Source organism: Tenrec ecaudatus, chromosome X (genome assembly GCF_050624435.1).
Source record: "Tenrec ecaudatus isolate mTenEca1 chromosome X, mTenEca1.hap1, whole genome shotgun sequence".
In the NCBI taxonomy this organism is placed as follows: domain Eukaryota; kingdom Metazoa; phylum Chordata; class Mammalia; order Afrosoricida; family Tenrecidae; genus Tenrec; species Tenrec ecaudatus.
In genome coordinates, this window is record NC_134548.1 from 97,568,302 (window position 1) to 97,583,475 (window position 15,174).

Consider the following 15,174-nt stretch of genomic DNA (forward strand, 5'->3'; position numbering starts at 1 on the left):
AGAAATATGAAATATGCTTGATTTTTGGCATCCAAAAAAATTTAATATATCTATATAAACTACCCTGTTTATGGTACTCCTTAATGAAAACAAAACCTAAACATAACAATACAAAAACTACTTACCTATGATGACTCTATTTTGAGCAACTTGTTAATGGGCAGAGCATTTGAATGGATGGCTGGGTCAGTGTGCATAAGAAACTGAGGAGGGCAAGGTTGTGTGATGAGTCTGAAATCTCATGTCATTCTAAGGATCCCCCTAGGCCCTGATGATCAAGCACCCCATAAAGAGAATCACAAATCAGTTTATCTGTATGCTGCCAGATTAACCTTTTAAAATGATTTTTGCATCATATTATGAAAATATAACTGTGATGATAATCACCTTATATATAGTATGAATTATGGTTTCATGAGTATTAGTGACACAAGAATATTGGTGATTTGATAGTTTGGCTTTAAATTATTCAACTAATAGTATTCAAAGTCACATATGCTGATATTTTGATTGATTTGAACTATAAAGGCATGCAGGTTTAAGGGGAGGCACCCTGAGTGATATTTCTCTGCTACAAGGAAAAATTACCATTCAGTACACACATCTATTAATGAATAATCCAGGATTTATTTCTATCCATAAAGTCACCATTATAGTCAATAGATTTGCATGCCACAGTTTCCTTGAAGGGCTGCAGACAGAAAAATTAGGACATGGACATTAGCATAATAGCTCTTCTATATGGAAAAGTAAGCACCTTCAAACTTGAAAAAAGTAAATGTATTTATCTTCTTTAAGAGATTTAATGGATGGATTGTTTTACATAGGTAATATTGTGAAATGTACTAGATAATAAAATACTTCTGTATTATAATTATTAATACAAACAGAAAAGTCCCAACAGAGATTAAGGATTCATCTCTTAAAAATGAAAGGAGAATCTGATTGTCCAAAATTTACTGCAAAAGATCCATGCATTTTAAAAATGTATGTAATTGTGTTATATGCTGATCTCTCTGGAAGTGAAGAGTCACCAATTGAAAAATGCAAACTTGAGTAGGAATCCTTAAAGTAATGGTGAGAAAAACATCAGATGCAAATGTTTTTGTCCTATGAGAAGTTAGATTGCCAGTAATGTTTTAAAACAATGCCTTAAGATGAAATTTTTAATAATTTCACATAAAGAATATTTTATGGAGACTGATAAAACAGCAGATAACTTAATGTTATGTATTGAATCATATCTCAAGAGAATGCATATTACTTAAACTCTATGTCTATAGTTAAGGAGCCATGGTCCCTTAGTCTATTACACATTGGGCTGCTAATCACAATGTCAGCAGTTCAAAACCACCTGCAGCTCTTCGGCTTTCCGCTTTTGTAAAAAGTTAAATTCTTGGAAACCAACAAGAGCAGTTCTACTCTTTCCTACAGGATCACTTTAAGTTGGAATTAGTTCCATAGCAGTGAGTGTGGAGGGTTTTTTATGCCTGTGGTTATCGTCCCATTTATGAATGGATTGCATTCGTTATGTCAGTGGGCCAGTACTAGTGTAGGGCATATTTTGAGTTCATCATTTTTGAGATATAAAAGAGATTATATGCAAACTTGCAAGCAGAGATGAGGGATGAGAAATGCAAAGCTATGTGACAATTCCCCAGGAGCAGAAGCTCAGAGGAGACAAGGGCATTCCAAAACCAATAGAGAGAGAAAGCCTTCTCCTATAGGCAACGTCCTGAGATGAAATTTCTAGCCACCTACATTGAAAGAAAATATATGTCTGTTTGCTGAAGCTACATACTTGCGGCCTTTCTGCTGTATTAGACGATAACAAAGGCATTTATTTAGTCACACACATGCAAATCTAGTGATTTTTGTGAATTCCAAAAACTTTCATCAGAATCAAACTCTCTAAAACTGAGTAAATTATAACATATAGTGACCTTACAGGACAAAGTAGAACTGCCCTTTAAGTTCCCAAGACTTTCAAAGCTGTCTCCAGCAGAACTGCTGCTGTGTTTGCATGGCTGGTTTTGTGGCTAGAAACTTGAATTTAGACAGGAATAAAATCCCCAATATCAACTAAACTCCACATTGTTTTATCATAGCAGAATACTGCCGATGAAACAGTATATAATAAAGATCTAAAGTTGAGTCATTTGATACTTGGCAAAATTGATATAAACAGAGTTCATTTTATCTATTAAAAAATTTAAATGATGAGACAGATGATAAGCATACTATGTATATACATTATACTTCTAAATGACATATATTACTTGTGTCATACTAGACAAGTAAAATATCCCTTAAACACCTATGCCTTATGGTGGAAGTAATTTTTAATTAGCCTCATCCCAAGCTAGCTTATTTCATAATGACACTATATCATTTTGATGTGTTAATTTCAATCTATATATAAGATGTATTTGTAGATATATTTCTACGAAGTAATTTCAATAGTAATGCTTTCAGCAGTTTAAAATGTTGCTAATTTTCAGGCTCTTTACGTCAGAAAGTTTCAGGAAAAAAATCTTATTTTCTTTGAAATCACTGAAAACTTTAATAACTATGCTTAATTTTTGAAAGGAATTGAGTTTGGGTTGGTAGCTGAATCAGATTCTGGTTACTAGAAGACAAGAGAGTAAAATCTAGCATTGATGGACTGAAAAAAAAATGTCTTCCTGATCAGAATGTTTCAAATTTTGTGATGGTCCCTGGGGCCACTTGTAGTACACTGCCTGGTTTTGTGTGACCCATAAGCAGAGAAATAATTTCACATTTTTTAAATGACTGAAACATTTTTAGTAGTTAGTGATACAAGTAACTACATGAAATTTGAATGTTAGTACAATTGGTATTTGAACGCAGACATGCTCATGTTTTTCAGTTTCATGATTGTGTTCCAACTAAAAAGGGATGCTTAAATAATTCGAACAGAGACCGTATGACATACAAAACCTAATTATTTATAGTTAGCCTTTAAATTAACTGCTGTGTAGAAATAGGATCCTACAGAATAATTGGTTGAGCACTGTCAAAATTTCATATTGATTTTATAAATTGTGATAGTAAGCACTTCATTTTGCATCTATATCTATAAAATTATTGACAATGCTTTAGTTAATTTACTTACAAGTATATAATGGTGGCTCTTTGGGGTAGACATTGAACTTCAAATGCACATGTCAGCAGTTCAAAGCCACCAGCTTCTTTGAGGTAGAAATATAACACTTTATGCTCCTGGAGAGAGAGTCATTATCCGTTGGTATGAACTCAGTGGCAGTGAGTTTGGTTTTGTGTTTCATGATGTTAAGCATTGGTCCAGTTGTGTGCATTTGTTTTCTTTGTATTGAATAGTTGTCCGTACTGAAGGCTGAAACCCTTGATATTCACCAACAAATGCTTCAAATCCTTTTCCCTTCCAGCAAGCAAGATGGTGTGATCTACCTATAAAAGGTTATTAAGTCCTCCTACAGCTCATCAGGTCTTCTGTCATTACTGTCAATGCATCTGTTCTTGAGATGTTCTCGAAATTCAGATGGGATACACATTTTGCCTACTGTAGAGTTATTTTTGTTGTATTTTCCCCCCAGCTTCAACCTCAACTTACATATGAGCAATTGATGCTTTGTTCTGCAGCGAGCCCTTACCTGCCTCTCCATTGTTTCTCCCCACAGATGTAGTCAATTTGATTTTTGCTTATTTCATGTAGATACATTTATCTGTCTAGTCTATACTTTTGTGGTTGAAAAAGATATTTTTCTGAAAAAATTTTTGCTCTTTCAAAATTGTAACATGGATCTCAGGCTTCATTTTTCTTTTATTCCAATATTTTTGCTTTCCAATTGCAAATAATTATCAATGCACCTTGATGGAATGTTTGATCAATTTCAGACTGAAGGTATTTGTGGAATTCTTTGGGTTTTGCATCACTAGCTTTAGCGGTTGATGCTCAAATTTGAATAATAATTGTATTAATGGGCTTTCCTTGTATGTAGATAGATTGTGGCATATATAGAATTTCAAGACAGATCTTCAAATATCTTGTTTAACATTGAAGCAACACTATTCCTTTTGAATCAGTCATTCCAAGCATAGTAAACCATATGACTTTATGATTCAAAATGGCCAAACCAATCCATTTCAGCTCACCAGCACCTAGAATATGGATCTTTACGCATTCAATATCAAGCTTGACAACCTTCAGTTTTCCTAGATTCATATTTAGTATATTCCAAGTTCTGATTATTCACTGATGTTTCCAGCTGATCCTTTTCATCGGGAGCCATGCCTCATGGGTAAATGAAGGTTCTGCAGGCTCTACTCCCACAGGCTTTACCACATTCGTATCATTATGGTCGCCCTCAGCTTTAAGAAAGCAATTCCTTGGTCCTCTTTGAAGTGCATTCTGACTCGAGGGGCTCATCACTGACGAGGCTCTGTTTTTATCCATGGCGTTTACAGTATCGGGCAATGTTTCAAAGGTCCCTATAAGGTTTTCAGTGGCTCATTCCTCATAAGTGGACAGCTTCTTCCTTCTTCATAGTAGGTCTTAGTCTGAAAGTTCGGCTGAAACTTGCTCACTTTGGGCTACCCTGCTGGTATTTGAAGTACCAGTATCATCATATCTTACAGTATCAGAATAACACACAAGTAGTACAAACTGATGGACAAGTGGTAGTTAAACTCTAAAACCAAACTCACAGCCATCGAGTAGGTTACAGATCCTACTGACCCAATAGTACAGGATAGAACTGTCCTTGTGTGTTACTGAGACTAACGCTTAACTGGTATCACAACTTTGTCTTTCTCTTGCAGAGTGGTTGGTGGTTTCAAACTGCCAACTTTCTGGTTAGCAGCCCATGCCTAGGATGATAAAATTTTCCAAATTTTTGTAAAATCTGCTTTTTAAAAAGTATTGCTCATAATTACTTTACTTACCTCCTCACCAAACCAAAGGAGATTTAAGTCATGTCATTTTCCTGCACAATGCTTATTAACCACCGAAGCAAATACTAACATTAAATTCTGTAATGTGCATTACAGTTTCATCAGGTAGTGCAATCAGTGGCCACAGTTTCCTTATCATTAAACACACACCCAAGCACACACAAAGAGAGTTTTAGAAAAGAGGGGAAGGCGAGGTTTAGTGTGTACAGGAGCTGACCATGAATATCTTAGAGCTGGAACTAATCTGAGGATCTTCCAAATCAATGCTTTGCAACTGGAGGTGCCGAGCTAAGGAAAATGAAATTTCTTGGGCTACAGGCCAAACTTCTGTATTTTTAAAACCCTCTTGGAGAATCTGATACAAAATGATAATGAAAAAATATAATTTTACAGTCCAATGACTTAATTATAACAATATCCAACATAAAAGTGCCTGGAAAACATACTAAGACTTTTAAAAATCTGGAACGATTAGTATTAGTATTTTTTACCTATCCTCTATGTGCATAATTTCCTTTAATTCATTAAGGAAAATGATTCTTTTGGCATCCTTTTTTAATTGGGTAAATATTTACAGAGCAGATATTCAGTTTTGCATTCAGTAAATGATACGCATTTTGTTTGAAATGATGCACATTTACTGCAGGCCCCTCAGTGGACCATCACCTATGACTCCTGTTTTAGCTTCTCCTTTCCGAACACTTCTAAACTTTGTTCTTTGCTAAGTGCTGCCTTCTTTATCATAAATAGTTGATTAAAGTATGTGTTAGTGTTCTTATTCTCCTTATTTGGGGGGGGTTGAACCTTGAGCCAAGGGGGTGATTTCAGTTACAGAACTGAAGGTTATCTCATTGTCTTATATTTCCTCATTTCCACCAACTATTAATGTATATTGATATTAATGTCAAAACTCGAAGGGGAAAAAATTGGTCTTTGTAGTACTTCTGATAACTTTCTGGTAAGTCCGTGTGTTTATCTATTTTTTCAGTGTCTAAACTCCTATTTGTATAATTAAAATTTGGAATTGAGAAGTACTTACTCCCCGAATAGTGTAAGTTCATTAGGTACCTGACATGAATTTTTCTGTGTGTCTTTTGTACTTGGAATGGAAAGAACACATTATTCTGCTACCTGAAAGGTTTGGGTCTTCAGGCAGTTTTATTGCCTCTCTTTTCCTTGTAATAGGAGAAGGATGATCTCCTCTTGGTTATATTCTAAAATAACTTTTCTTTGCACTATATAATATTATATCCTTGGATTCCTATCCATATTTATGCCACTATAAAATTTTTTAATCCTACTTCCTTTGAAGTTCTCATTCGATCTGCCTACTTCCTAGATGGGCAGTAACTACAAGTATTATCCTCCTGGACATGGAAATATAGAGTCAAATTATATTATCTTATATCAATAAATAATATGAAATACCAAAACAAAAATATTTTACACAGAGAGAAAACACAGGATCTTGTACTAAAATGGTGACTATGTATTATTTTGATAACCACCTTGATGTATTCTCCTGAAAATCATTATCATAAAGCAGTCAGTCTTTGCAACAACTTTTTATGGATCCTCAATAATTACTCTAAAATAGCTCAGTAAAATATTAAAAATCAAAGATATGACTTTGAGGACTGAGTTGCAGCTGATACAAACCTTGGTGTTCTCCACGGCCTCATATGCATGTGAAGGTTGGACACAATAAGGATCACCAAGGAAGAATTGATGCCTTTGAGTCATGAGACTGGCAAAGAATATTGGAAATACCATGGAATTCCAAAAGAACAAACACTTTCTTTTGTAAGAAGTGTAGCCAGAATATTTCTTAGATGTGAAGATGAGGAGATTTAATCTCACATGCTTTGGACATGCTATCAAGAGCCTGTAAAAGGACATTGCGTTTGGTGAAGTAGACACATCAGTCAAAAAGAGGAAGGCCCTCAATGAAATAAATTGAAACAAATAAATTGAAACAGTGGCTACAACAATAGGACTAAACAGAGTACTGATTGTTAGGCTGGCACAGCACAAGCTAGCGGTTCATTCTGTGCTGCACAGGGTTTCTATGAGTCAGAGCTAACTCAATGACACCCAACAACAGAATTTTTTGTTGTTCTCCACCCCACCTTTTTTAGTCTGCTTTGTTCTTACTCAACTAAGTTCACTAAAAATTAACCCTTACCTATTTCCTCTTAAAGGAGTCCTGGTGGCATAATGGCTTATGCACTGCACTATATCTATGTATATGTATGTATATAGTATATGCAATACAGTATATGCAGCATGTACACATGGGTGTGCATAAAATAATTGCTATCTAAGGAATTACCTATAAACACACTCCTCACCATTATAGCTAGGTTTCAAAGACCAGTTCATTATTAAAAAATTGGCATTATGCCAGAATGATGGTTGACCACATCAGATAACAAAATGGGGATTGCTATTATCATTACTTAACTGCCAAATCGCATTATGACATTAACTGCCAAACCACTGAGAATCATGGCCCAATCAAGGTGACATATAACCTTAATCATGACAGCCAACATCACTCCTGCCTAGCACCTGGACACTCATCACTACAAGATATACATCATTAATACGGAAAATAGACAGTAGATGTTTTGCTATTGCCATAATGTGAAATGTAGATAACAAGATAGTAGGTGAGGAATGGATATAGTTGTTAACAAATAATTATGACCAATATCATCTAATTGGCTTTATTTATTTTTTAAAAGTAGAATAAATTTAAGCTACTCTAACTCAAAAAACATTGCCTCTAAGATTGTTCTATAACATGATTTGCACTTCTAATTTTCTAAGCCTGCATAATTAAATAATTTGGTGTTATTATTTATTAATTTTCAACCCATCAAACTCTGTTATATCTGGTCGAGATTATTATTATCAAAATAAATTCTCATGAAATGATAGCTAGAAAAATTTATATTTGAATAATCTCAGAATTCCCAGTGTATTCATCTGCCTATAATGACTGACAAATCCCTGCTTTAGAATAAGTTAACTTTCATTCTACAGCAGGATATGTATGTTTTAAAATATAATAGAAGCCACTCTGCTGCCAGGTGAAAGAGGTTTGAACACAAAGCTGCCAGTTCACAATAGCCCGGAGTTATTCACAATACAAGATAATGTTAATGTGGCTTCACCAAATGGCTGAAATAATACATTTTCTAAATTGGATGCATTAAGCAATTATTCAGATCATAGTTGATGCCCTGTAATTTTCCTCTTTCTTTTCAGTCCCAGCGCCGTGTCACATTTCACCTACCAGAAGGCTCTCAGGAAAGCAGCAGTGATGGTGGGCTGGGAGACCACAATGCAGGTGGCTTTCCTGGCACATCACGTGCCCTGCCCCTTGGATATCCTCAGGAGGAATATTTTGATCATACTGCACCCACCAACCGCACTGAAGGTGATGGCAACTCTGATCCTGAATCTAGTAAGTAATTCCTCCTTAGTTTCTCAATATTGATGAGCCTACTGTGTTTATGAGGGCAGGGTGGGGGTGGGGTTTGTGACAGAGTAGTTAGCGCTGAGCTAAGAACTAAGAAGTTAGTTTGAACACATCAGCTACTCAGTAGGAGGAAGATGTGACAGTTTGCTTATTTAAAGATTACAGACTTGAAAATTATGGGCCAGTTCTTTGATTTATTGGTTACTATTAATCTGAATTGATTAGTTGGCAACAATTATTTTGTTAGTGTTGTTTGTTTTTGATGCTATGCTTCAAAGTCAAAGTATCAAAGGCATAATAACATGGGCAAATTAATTATGTTGATTAAAGCAATAAAATATTTTTGAAAGATAACTCAAAATTAGAAGAGTAGCATATATGTAGCAGTTTATAATATTTAAAATATGTGTTCTGGCTCTTCTGAATGAAATTTCTTATGAAATTTATTGTAAACGTATGTTTTTATGTATGCATACATATGGATTGTGCTGAACCAATTTAGTTAATTTAGTTTTATTGACATAATTATTTTTCTAGTCTTTATTTGCATTTGTTATAGTGGTGAGAAACATTAACAATTGGTTTTTTTCTTGGGGAAAAAAAGATGCTGATTCTAAGGTTGGCCTGAGGTTTTCAATAATGTACTAAAGTTACAAGCTTTGTGCTGTTTTACTGTTTAAAAAGACACTCAGATCTTATTTCTAGACATCCAGCACTACACTCATTTTTTTGTAAAATCCATATATAGTGAACTCTTAGAATATTATGTAGGACACTCAACTAAATTTATGATTTTGAACATGTATTACCAATGCAAAATTTCCTAAAATATATATTTTAGAAGTTATTTTTTACTAAGAAGCTATAATTTGTTCCAGATATGTGTTATGTACATATATATGTATGGATAAAAGGGTGCACCATATATGTTAAAGAGAAGATTCATAGATATTAATAAATATGAACTAAAGGACCAAATAACCAGAATAAAGATAGAAATAAATTAATATAGGTAGGAAATTTAGAAATGCTTTGTTCATTATGGATAATAGTGATAATATAAATAATCCTTTTAGGTGTTAGAACAAAATGGCTTCCCGTCGTGTTTTAGTCTTTTTCTCTTTGCTGGTTTAGGGTATTAAAGGGTTTTTTCTTACATAAAAATATTACAGTCTTTTGAGCCACCAAATTAAAAACACTAAACATGCTATTTCCATTTATCATTTTATATGTATAGGGTCAACATTTTTCAGATATTGATATTTTTCCACTATGACATGAATCAATAATCTGTCTTTTGTGTATTACAAAAATATAGAACATGACTTAATAGCTTCTGGTAAACAAACAGTTGTGATTATATCTGCTGCTGCAATGAGCACAGAGCCCATTTCTTAGAAATCATGTGGCCATATGTAAAATTATGTATTTCCCAAAAGGTATCTTTGCAATTTTTTTCTTGGTAAATAATCACTTTTGTTGTAGATTTATCGTGGCTTTCTAAACAGGTAACATGAGGATGAATGAAATAAAATTTTTACAAATCGGAAATAATGGATTCTTTGGCATCAGAGATGTGTTACTATGTCCCTTTCTTAAAATTCAGCATTGCAGATCTAATGCTGCAATAAACTCACCCTGAAATGAGCATTCAAGCTGCATCAGACAGACTCAGACTAGATATTATTGATAATCACTAGATATAGAGAAAGGATCAGTATGCATTATTAGATAGTATAAAACTTTTAAAATGAAATACAGATTTTTTTACTACCTATTTCTGGTAGCAATTATTTAAAAAAATGTTCAAATACTGAGCTCTTTACATAACTTGCTTTTATATATGGTGAAGATGTTATTATAAAATGTTAGCAACAAGTTATTAGCTGACATGCCAAAGTAGTTTTTAAAAGTTTATTTCTACTAAGAATTAGAGGTTTTCTCCTGTTAACAGATTAATGAAATTACTTTACTATTAAATATGCTCTACAGGGTAAAACCATCCCAAATTCAAATTTCTTAATTAATTATAGATTATGTAAAATTATAGCTAGACAATAATTATAATACAAATAATTTAGGGTTTGTTTTGTTATTTTAATTAATTTATGCAAAGGATAGAGATAATTTTAATGAATATCCATTTCTGTTTTAAATAAAAAATATTGTTTGATCAATGTATAAAAGTTGTTATGGATATTAACAACCTACTATTTCTTTTTGTCTTTAACATTATTTATTGGCACAGTAAGAAATGAAGGCTTAAGTAATCCACAACATGTAAGCAATCTACTGCACAATGCCTTACAGTTAACAACTTAAAGTATTTCAGTACAGGTTTTCACAAGTCCTGATTTGAATTTTTAATTTTTCCCAATAAACTAGAATAGCATGAAACACAAAATACTCATTTTCTATATGGTGTCTAAAGCCATTTATATATGTGTGTGTTTATGTATATATATACATAGATATACAATAGCAGTCTCTAAAAACACTCTTAAATAGCGATGTTCCTTTCCAAGGAATGAAAACAAAATCCAATTTTTTAATAAACAATAAATTGTGCTGAATGGAAGGACTTTGCAGAGTGGCCATGTGTAAAACTTATACAATATCAAGCTGTTTCAAATTTACATATTGTGAGCAACAGAACTCAAATATCTGGATGTACATTATTTTCTGTACTATATTTCAGCTAATATTGCAGAACTAATGACAGTTTTAAAAGTTGCTATTACAAATGTTCTGTCTACTGTAGTAAGGTACCTTAAGTGATAACAAAACGTTTGAAAATAAGACTGAATGGTATTTTTCATAGGAATATCCTACTCTCTACCAACTCCTACCCTCCTCCACCCCTTCAAACTCATAAGCAGCTCTCTCTGTGACAAATAATCTAAGAATTATGAAAACCCAAATTATGTAGCATACCTGTTAATCCACTGTCTAGACATTGTGCAATGTTCTGCTCTGTTGGTGATATACTGAGTGACAACCGACAACCAAAGGATCAGCATGATCATAGTCTGTAAGAAGTAAGGAGATAGAAATGTGAACTTTAGTAACGGTTAGCACTGAACTCCAATTCCATCTCAATAGGTCCAAGCAATAGGTCCTTGACTATTAATATTACAAAGATAGAGTCTTGCTTGAAATATAACATTACGAGGATTGAAGGTATTTCTGGTATTTTTTCTTTTTTAATACTTTTATTGGGGACTCTTACATCTCTTATCACAATCCATATATTCAGTCAGTGTGTCAAGCATATTTGCACATATTCCGCCATCATAAGTTTCAAAGCATTCTCTTCCCACTTGAGCCCCTGAAATCAGCTCCCCATTTCTTACCCCTCCCTCTACGACCCGCCATCCCTCACGAACCCTTGATAAGTTATAGATTATTATTTTCATATCTTGCATCATCCTCTATTGCCCCTGACCCACTTTTCCATTTTTCATCCCAGAGAGGTTGATCCTTGTGATCAATTCCCCCTTTCTCCCCCCACCCTCCCCTAATCCTCCTGGTATCTCTACTCTCATTGTTGGCCCTGAGGGGTTTATCTCTCCTGGATTCCCTGTGTTGTGGGCTCATATCTGTAGCAGTGTGCATGTTCTGTCTAATCCAATTTGCAAGGCAGAATTGAGGTCATGGTAGTGGGGTAAAGGAAGCACCAAAGAACTAGAGGAAAGTTGTGTGTTTCATCAGTGCTATACTGCACCCTGACTGGCTCATCTCTTCCCTGTGACCCCTCTCTGAGGGGATGTCCAATTGTCTACAGATGGGCATTGGGTCACCACTACATGCTCCCCCTGCCCCATTCACCTTGGGCATGATTTTTTTCTGTGTCTTAGATGCCTGGAACCTGATCCCACGGATACCTCATGAACACACAGGCTGGTATGCTTCTTCCATGTGGGCTTTGTTGCTTCTCAGCTAGATGGCTGCTTGTTTATCTTCAACCCTTTAAGACCCCAGAAGCTATATATTTTGATGGCCGGGCACCATATTTTCTTTCTTCACCACATTTGCTTATGCACCCATTTTGTCTTAAGCAATCTTGCCGTGTAGGTGAGCATCACAGAATGCCAGATTGTTAGACCAAAGTGTTCTTGTATTGGGGGAGTATTTGAGCTGAGGCCCAATGTCCATCTGCAACCTTAATTTTTAATATATAGATATGAGTATATAGTTCAATTCTCTTCTTGTTTTGTATATACACACACATTTACAGATGTACATTTTAGACCTCTATAAATGTCCTTTGCCTCCTGGTTCTTTCATCTATTTCCTTTTTTTTAAAACAATTTATTAGGGGCTCATACAACTCTTATCACAGTCCATACATATACATACATCAATTGTATAAAGCACATCTGTACATTCTTTGCCCTAATCATTTTCTTTTTTTCTCCTCTTTTCTTTTTTTTACATTTTATTAGGGACTCATATAACTCTTATCACAATCCATACATATACATACATCAATTGTATAAAGCACATCCATACCTCCATACACTCCCTGCCCCAATCATTCTCAAAGCATTTGCTCTCCACTTAAGCCCTTTGCATCAGGTCCTCTTTTTTTTCCCCCTCCCTCACCGGTCCCCCCTCCCTCGTGCCCTTGGTAATTTATACATCGTTATTTTGTCATATCTTGCCCTATCCGGAGTCTCCCTTCCCCCCGCTTCTCTGCCGTCCCTCTCCCAGGGAGGAGGTCACATGTGGATCCTTGTAATCAGTTCCCCCTTTCCAACCCACTTACCCTCTACTCTCCCAGCATCGCCCCTCACACCCTTGGTCCTGAAGGCATCATCCACCCTGGATTCCCTGTGCCTCCAGCCCTCATATGTACCAGTGTAAAACCTCTGTCCTATCCAGCCCTGCAAGGTAGAATTTGGATCATGGTAGTTGGGGGGAGGAAGCATCCAGGATCTGGGGGAAAGCTGTGTTCTTCATCGGTACTTTCTCGCACCCTAATTAACCCATCTCCTCTCCTAAACCCCTCTATGAGGGGATCTCCATTGGCCGACACTTGGGCTTTAGGTCTCCACTCTGCACTTCCCCCTTCATTCAATATGGTATATATATGCATGCATATATATATGCATACATACACACACATATATATACATATACACACATAAATGTTGTTTTTTTTTGCATGATGCCTTATACCTGGTCCCTTTGGCACCTCGTGATCACACAGGCTGGTGTGCTTCTTCCATGTGGGCTTTTTTGCTTCTTAGCTAGATGGCCGCTTGTTCACCTAAAAGCCTTTAAGACCCCAGACACTATCTCATATTTCCTTTTACATTCTTTTTGTCTCACCATCATTTTTTACCTTTATTCGTGTTTTATTATTTCTTGCTGCTACCTTACCCTTGATTAAGCCCCACTAGGCATCCTACGGCCTTCTCTCCATTGATTTTGTTCATTTGTTGTTCCCTTGTCCCTTGGTTGATTCCCCCCCCCCACTTCCTTTCTCCCAGCTCCCCTTCTCCCGTGTCCCCCCAGAACCATGGGTCTTGTTATTTTCATCTCTGAATTATTTATCCCTCCTATCTTATCTAGATAGGCGTGCAGATACATTAATAAGTGCAAAAACCTTGCAAAGCCAAATAAAACAACAAAGTCAAGACCAACAAAACTACAACAACAAAACAACAACACTCTATCTCCAAAGTATATTTTTGGTATTCCGCAGAGATTCCATCACTTTGCTACCCTTGCTGCTCTGTTGCATGCCCTTAGTGTTTCGCCCCAGAGTTATGGGTTCAGGTTATGCACAATTCCTGCACTGTTTCTCCAGTATTGTCACCCACAGCACTATGGTTTAGTGAGGAATGTCACATCTTGTCATGGGGCCGGTCCTATGGTCCTCTCTGTGTGTTATCTGCTCTGAACAGGAATATCGTCTGCAAGGCTTGGTGGGCCAAGATGTCCTCCCTTCCCTCTCCATCCCTTTTCATTTCTTCTGTGTGTTCTAATCAGATGATCCCTCTCGTCAAGCGGTAGCCCCAGTACTTTCCTCTAAAGTGCGTTCTTCTGAGGGGGGCAGGTGGGGTCCACATAGTTGGGATTGGGGCTGAACCCTTCAATATCATATGGAATACAAGTGAAATGCTTAAGATAGTGGAGACGTGTGTGTAGAAACTATAGTGGCACAGTGAGTGACACACCGAAGTGGTTCATTGGTTCCCTGGTACATGCCAGTATGTTGTATTCACACCTTGTCACATTGGGTTGAAGTCTGGTCTCTCTCCCCCGCTGTGAAGATGTAAATAATACCCTCCCCTTGGGTGGGTTAGTGCCCTGCTCCCACCCCTACCCTTGAGGTTCTTTTCTCTTTCTTTTACCCTCTTATTAGTTGGCTGCCATATGTATCCCTGGATTGAGTTCGGCCCCTGCCATAGTTGCTGGACCTCACCCCAGGGATGTATGTATATAGTAGCTTTCCCCTTAGGCCCCATTTTTTTTAAATTCTTACCTTAGTGGACTCATGTTGTACTGTCCTTTTTTGCTTGGCTTGCTTCAATTAGCATTATTTACTCCAGTTCTTCCCATGTGGCAATATGCTTCATGCGTTCAACACTGATTGTTAGGGATGTGTGGTACTCCATTGTATGTATGTACCACAGTTTTCTGGTCCATTCATCCATTGATGCAAATTTGGATTGCTTCCAACTCCTTGCAGTTGTGAACTGTGCTGCAATGACCATTGGATGTCT

General features: G+C 36.1%; 1 protein-coding gene across 2 annotated transcripts in view; it reads left to right on the forward strand.

The window, feature by feature from the left end:
• PCDH11X (protocadherin 11 X-linked) overlaps positions 1–15,174 on the forward strand; it is a 955,366-nt gene that overhangs the window by 658,388 nt on the left and 281,804 nt on the right. For both annotated transcript variants that reach the window (XM_075538649.1, XM_075538648.1), the window contains one exon: positions 8,227–8,425. In XM_075538649.1, coding sequence (XP_075394764.1) covers positions 8,227–8,425 — 199 coding nt within the window. The remainder of the gene's footprint in view (positions 1–8,226; positions 8,426–15,174) is intronic.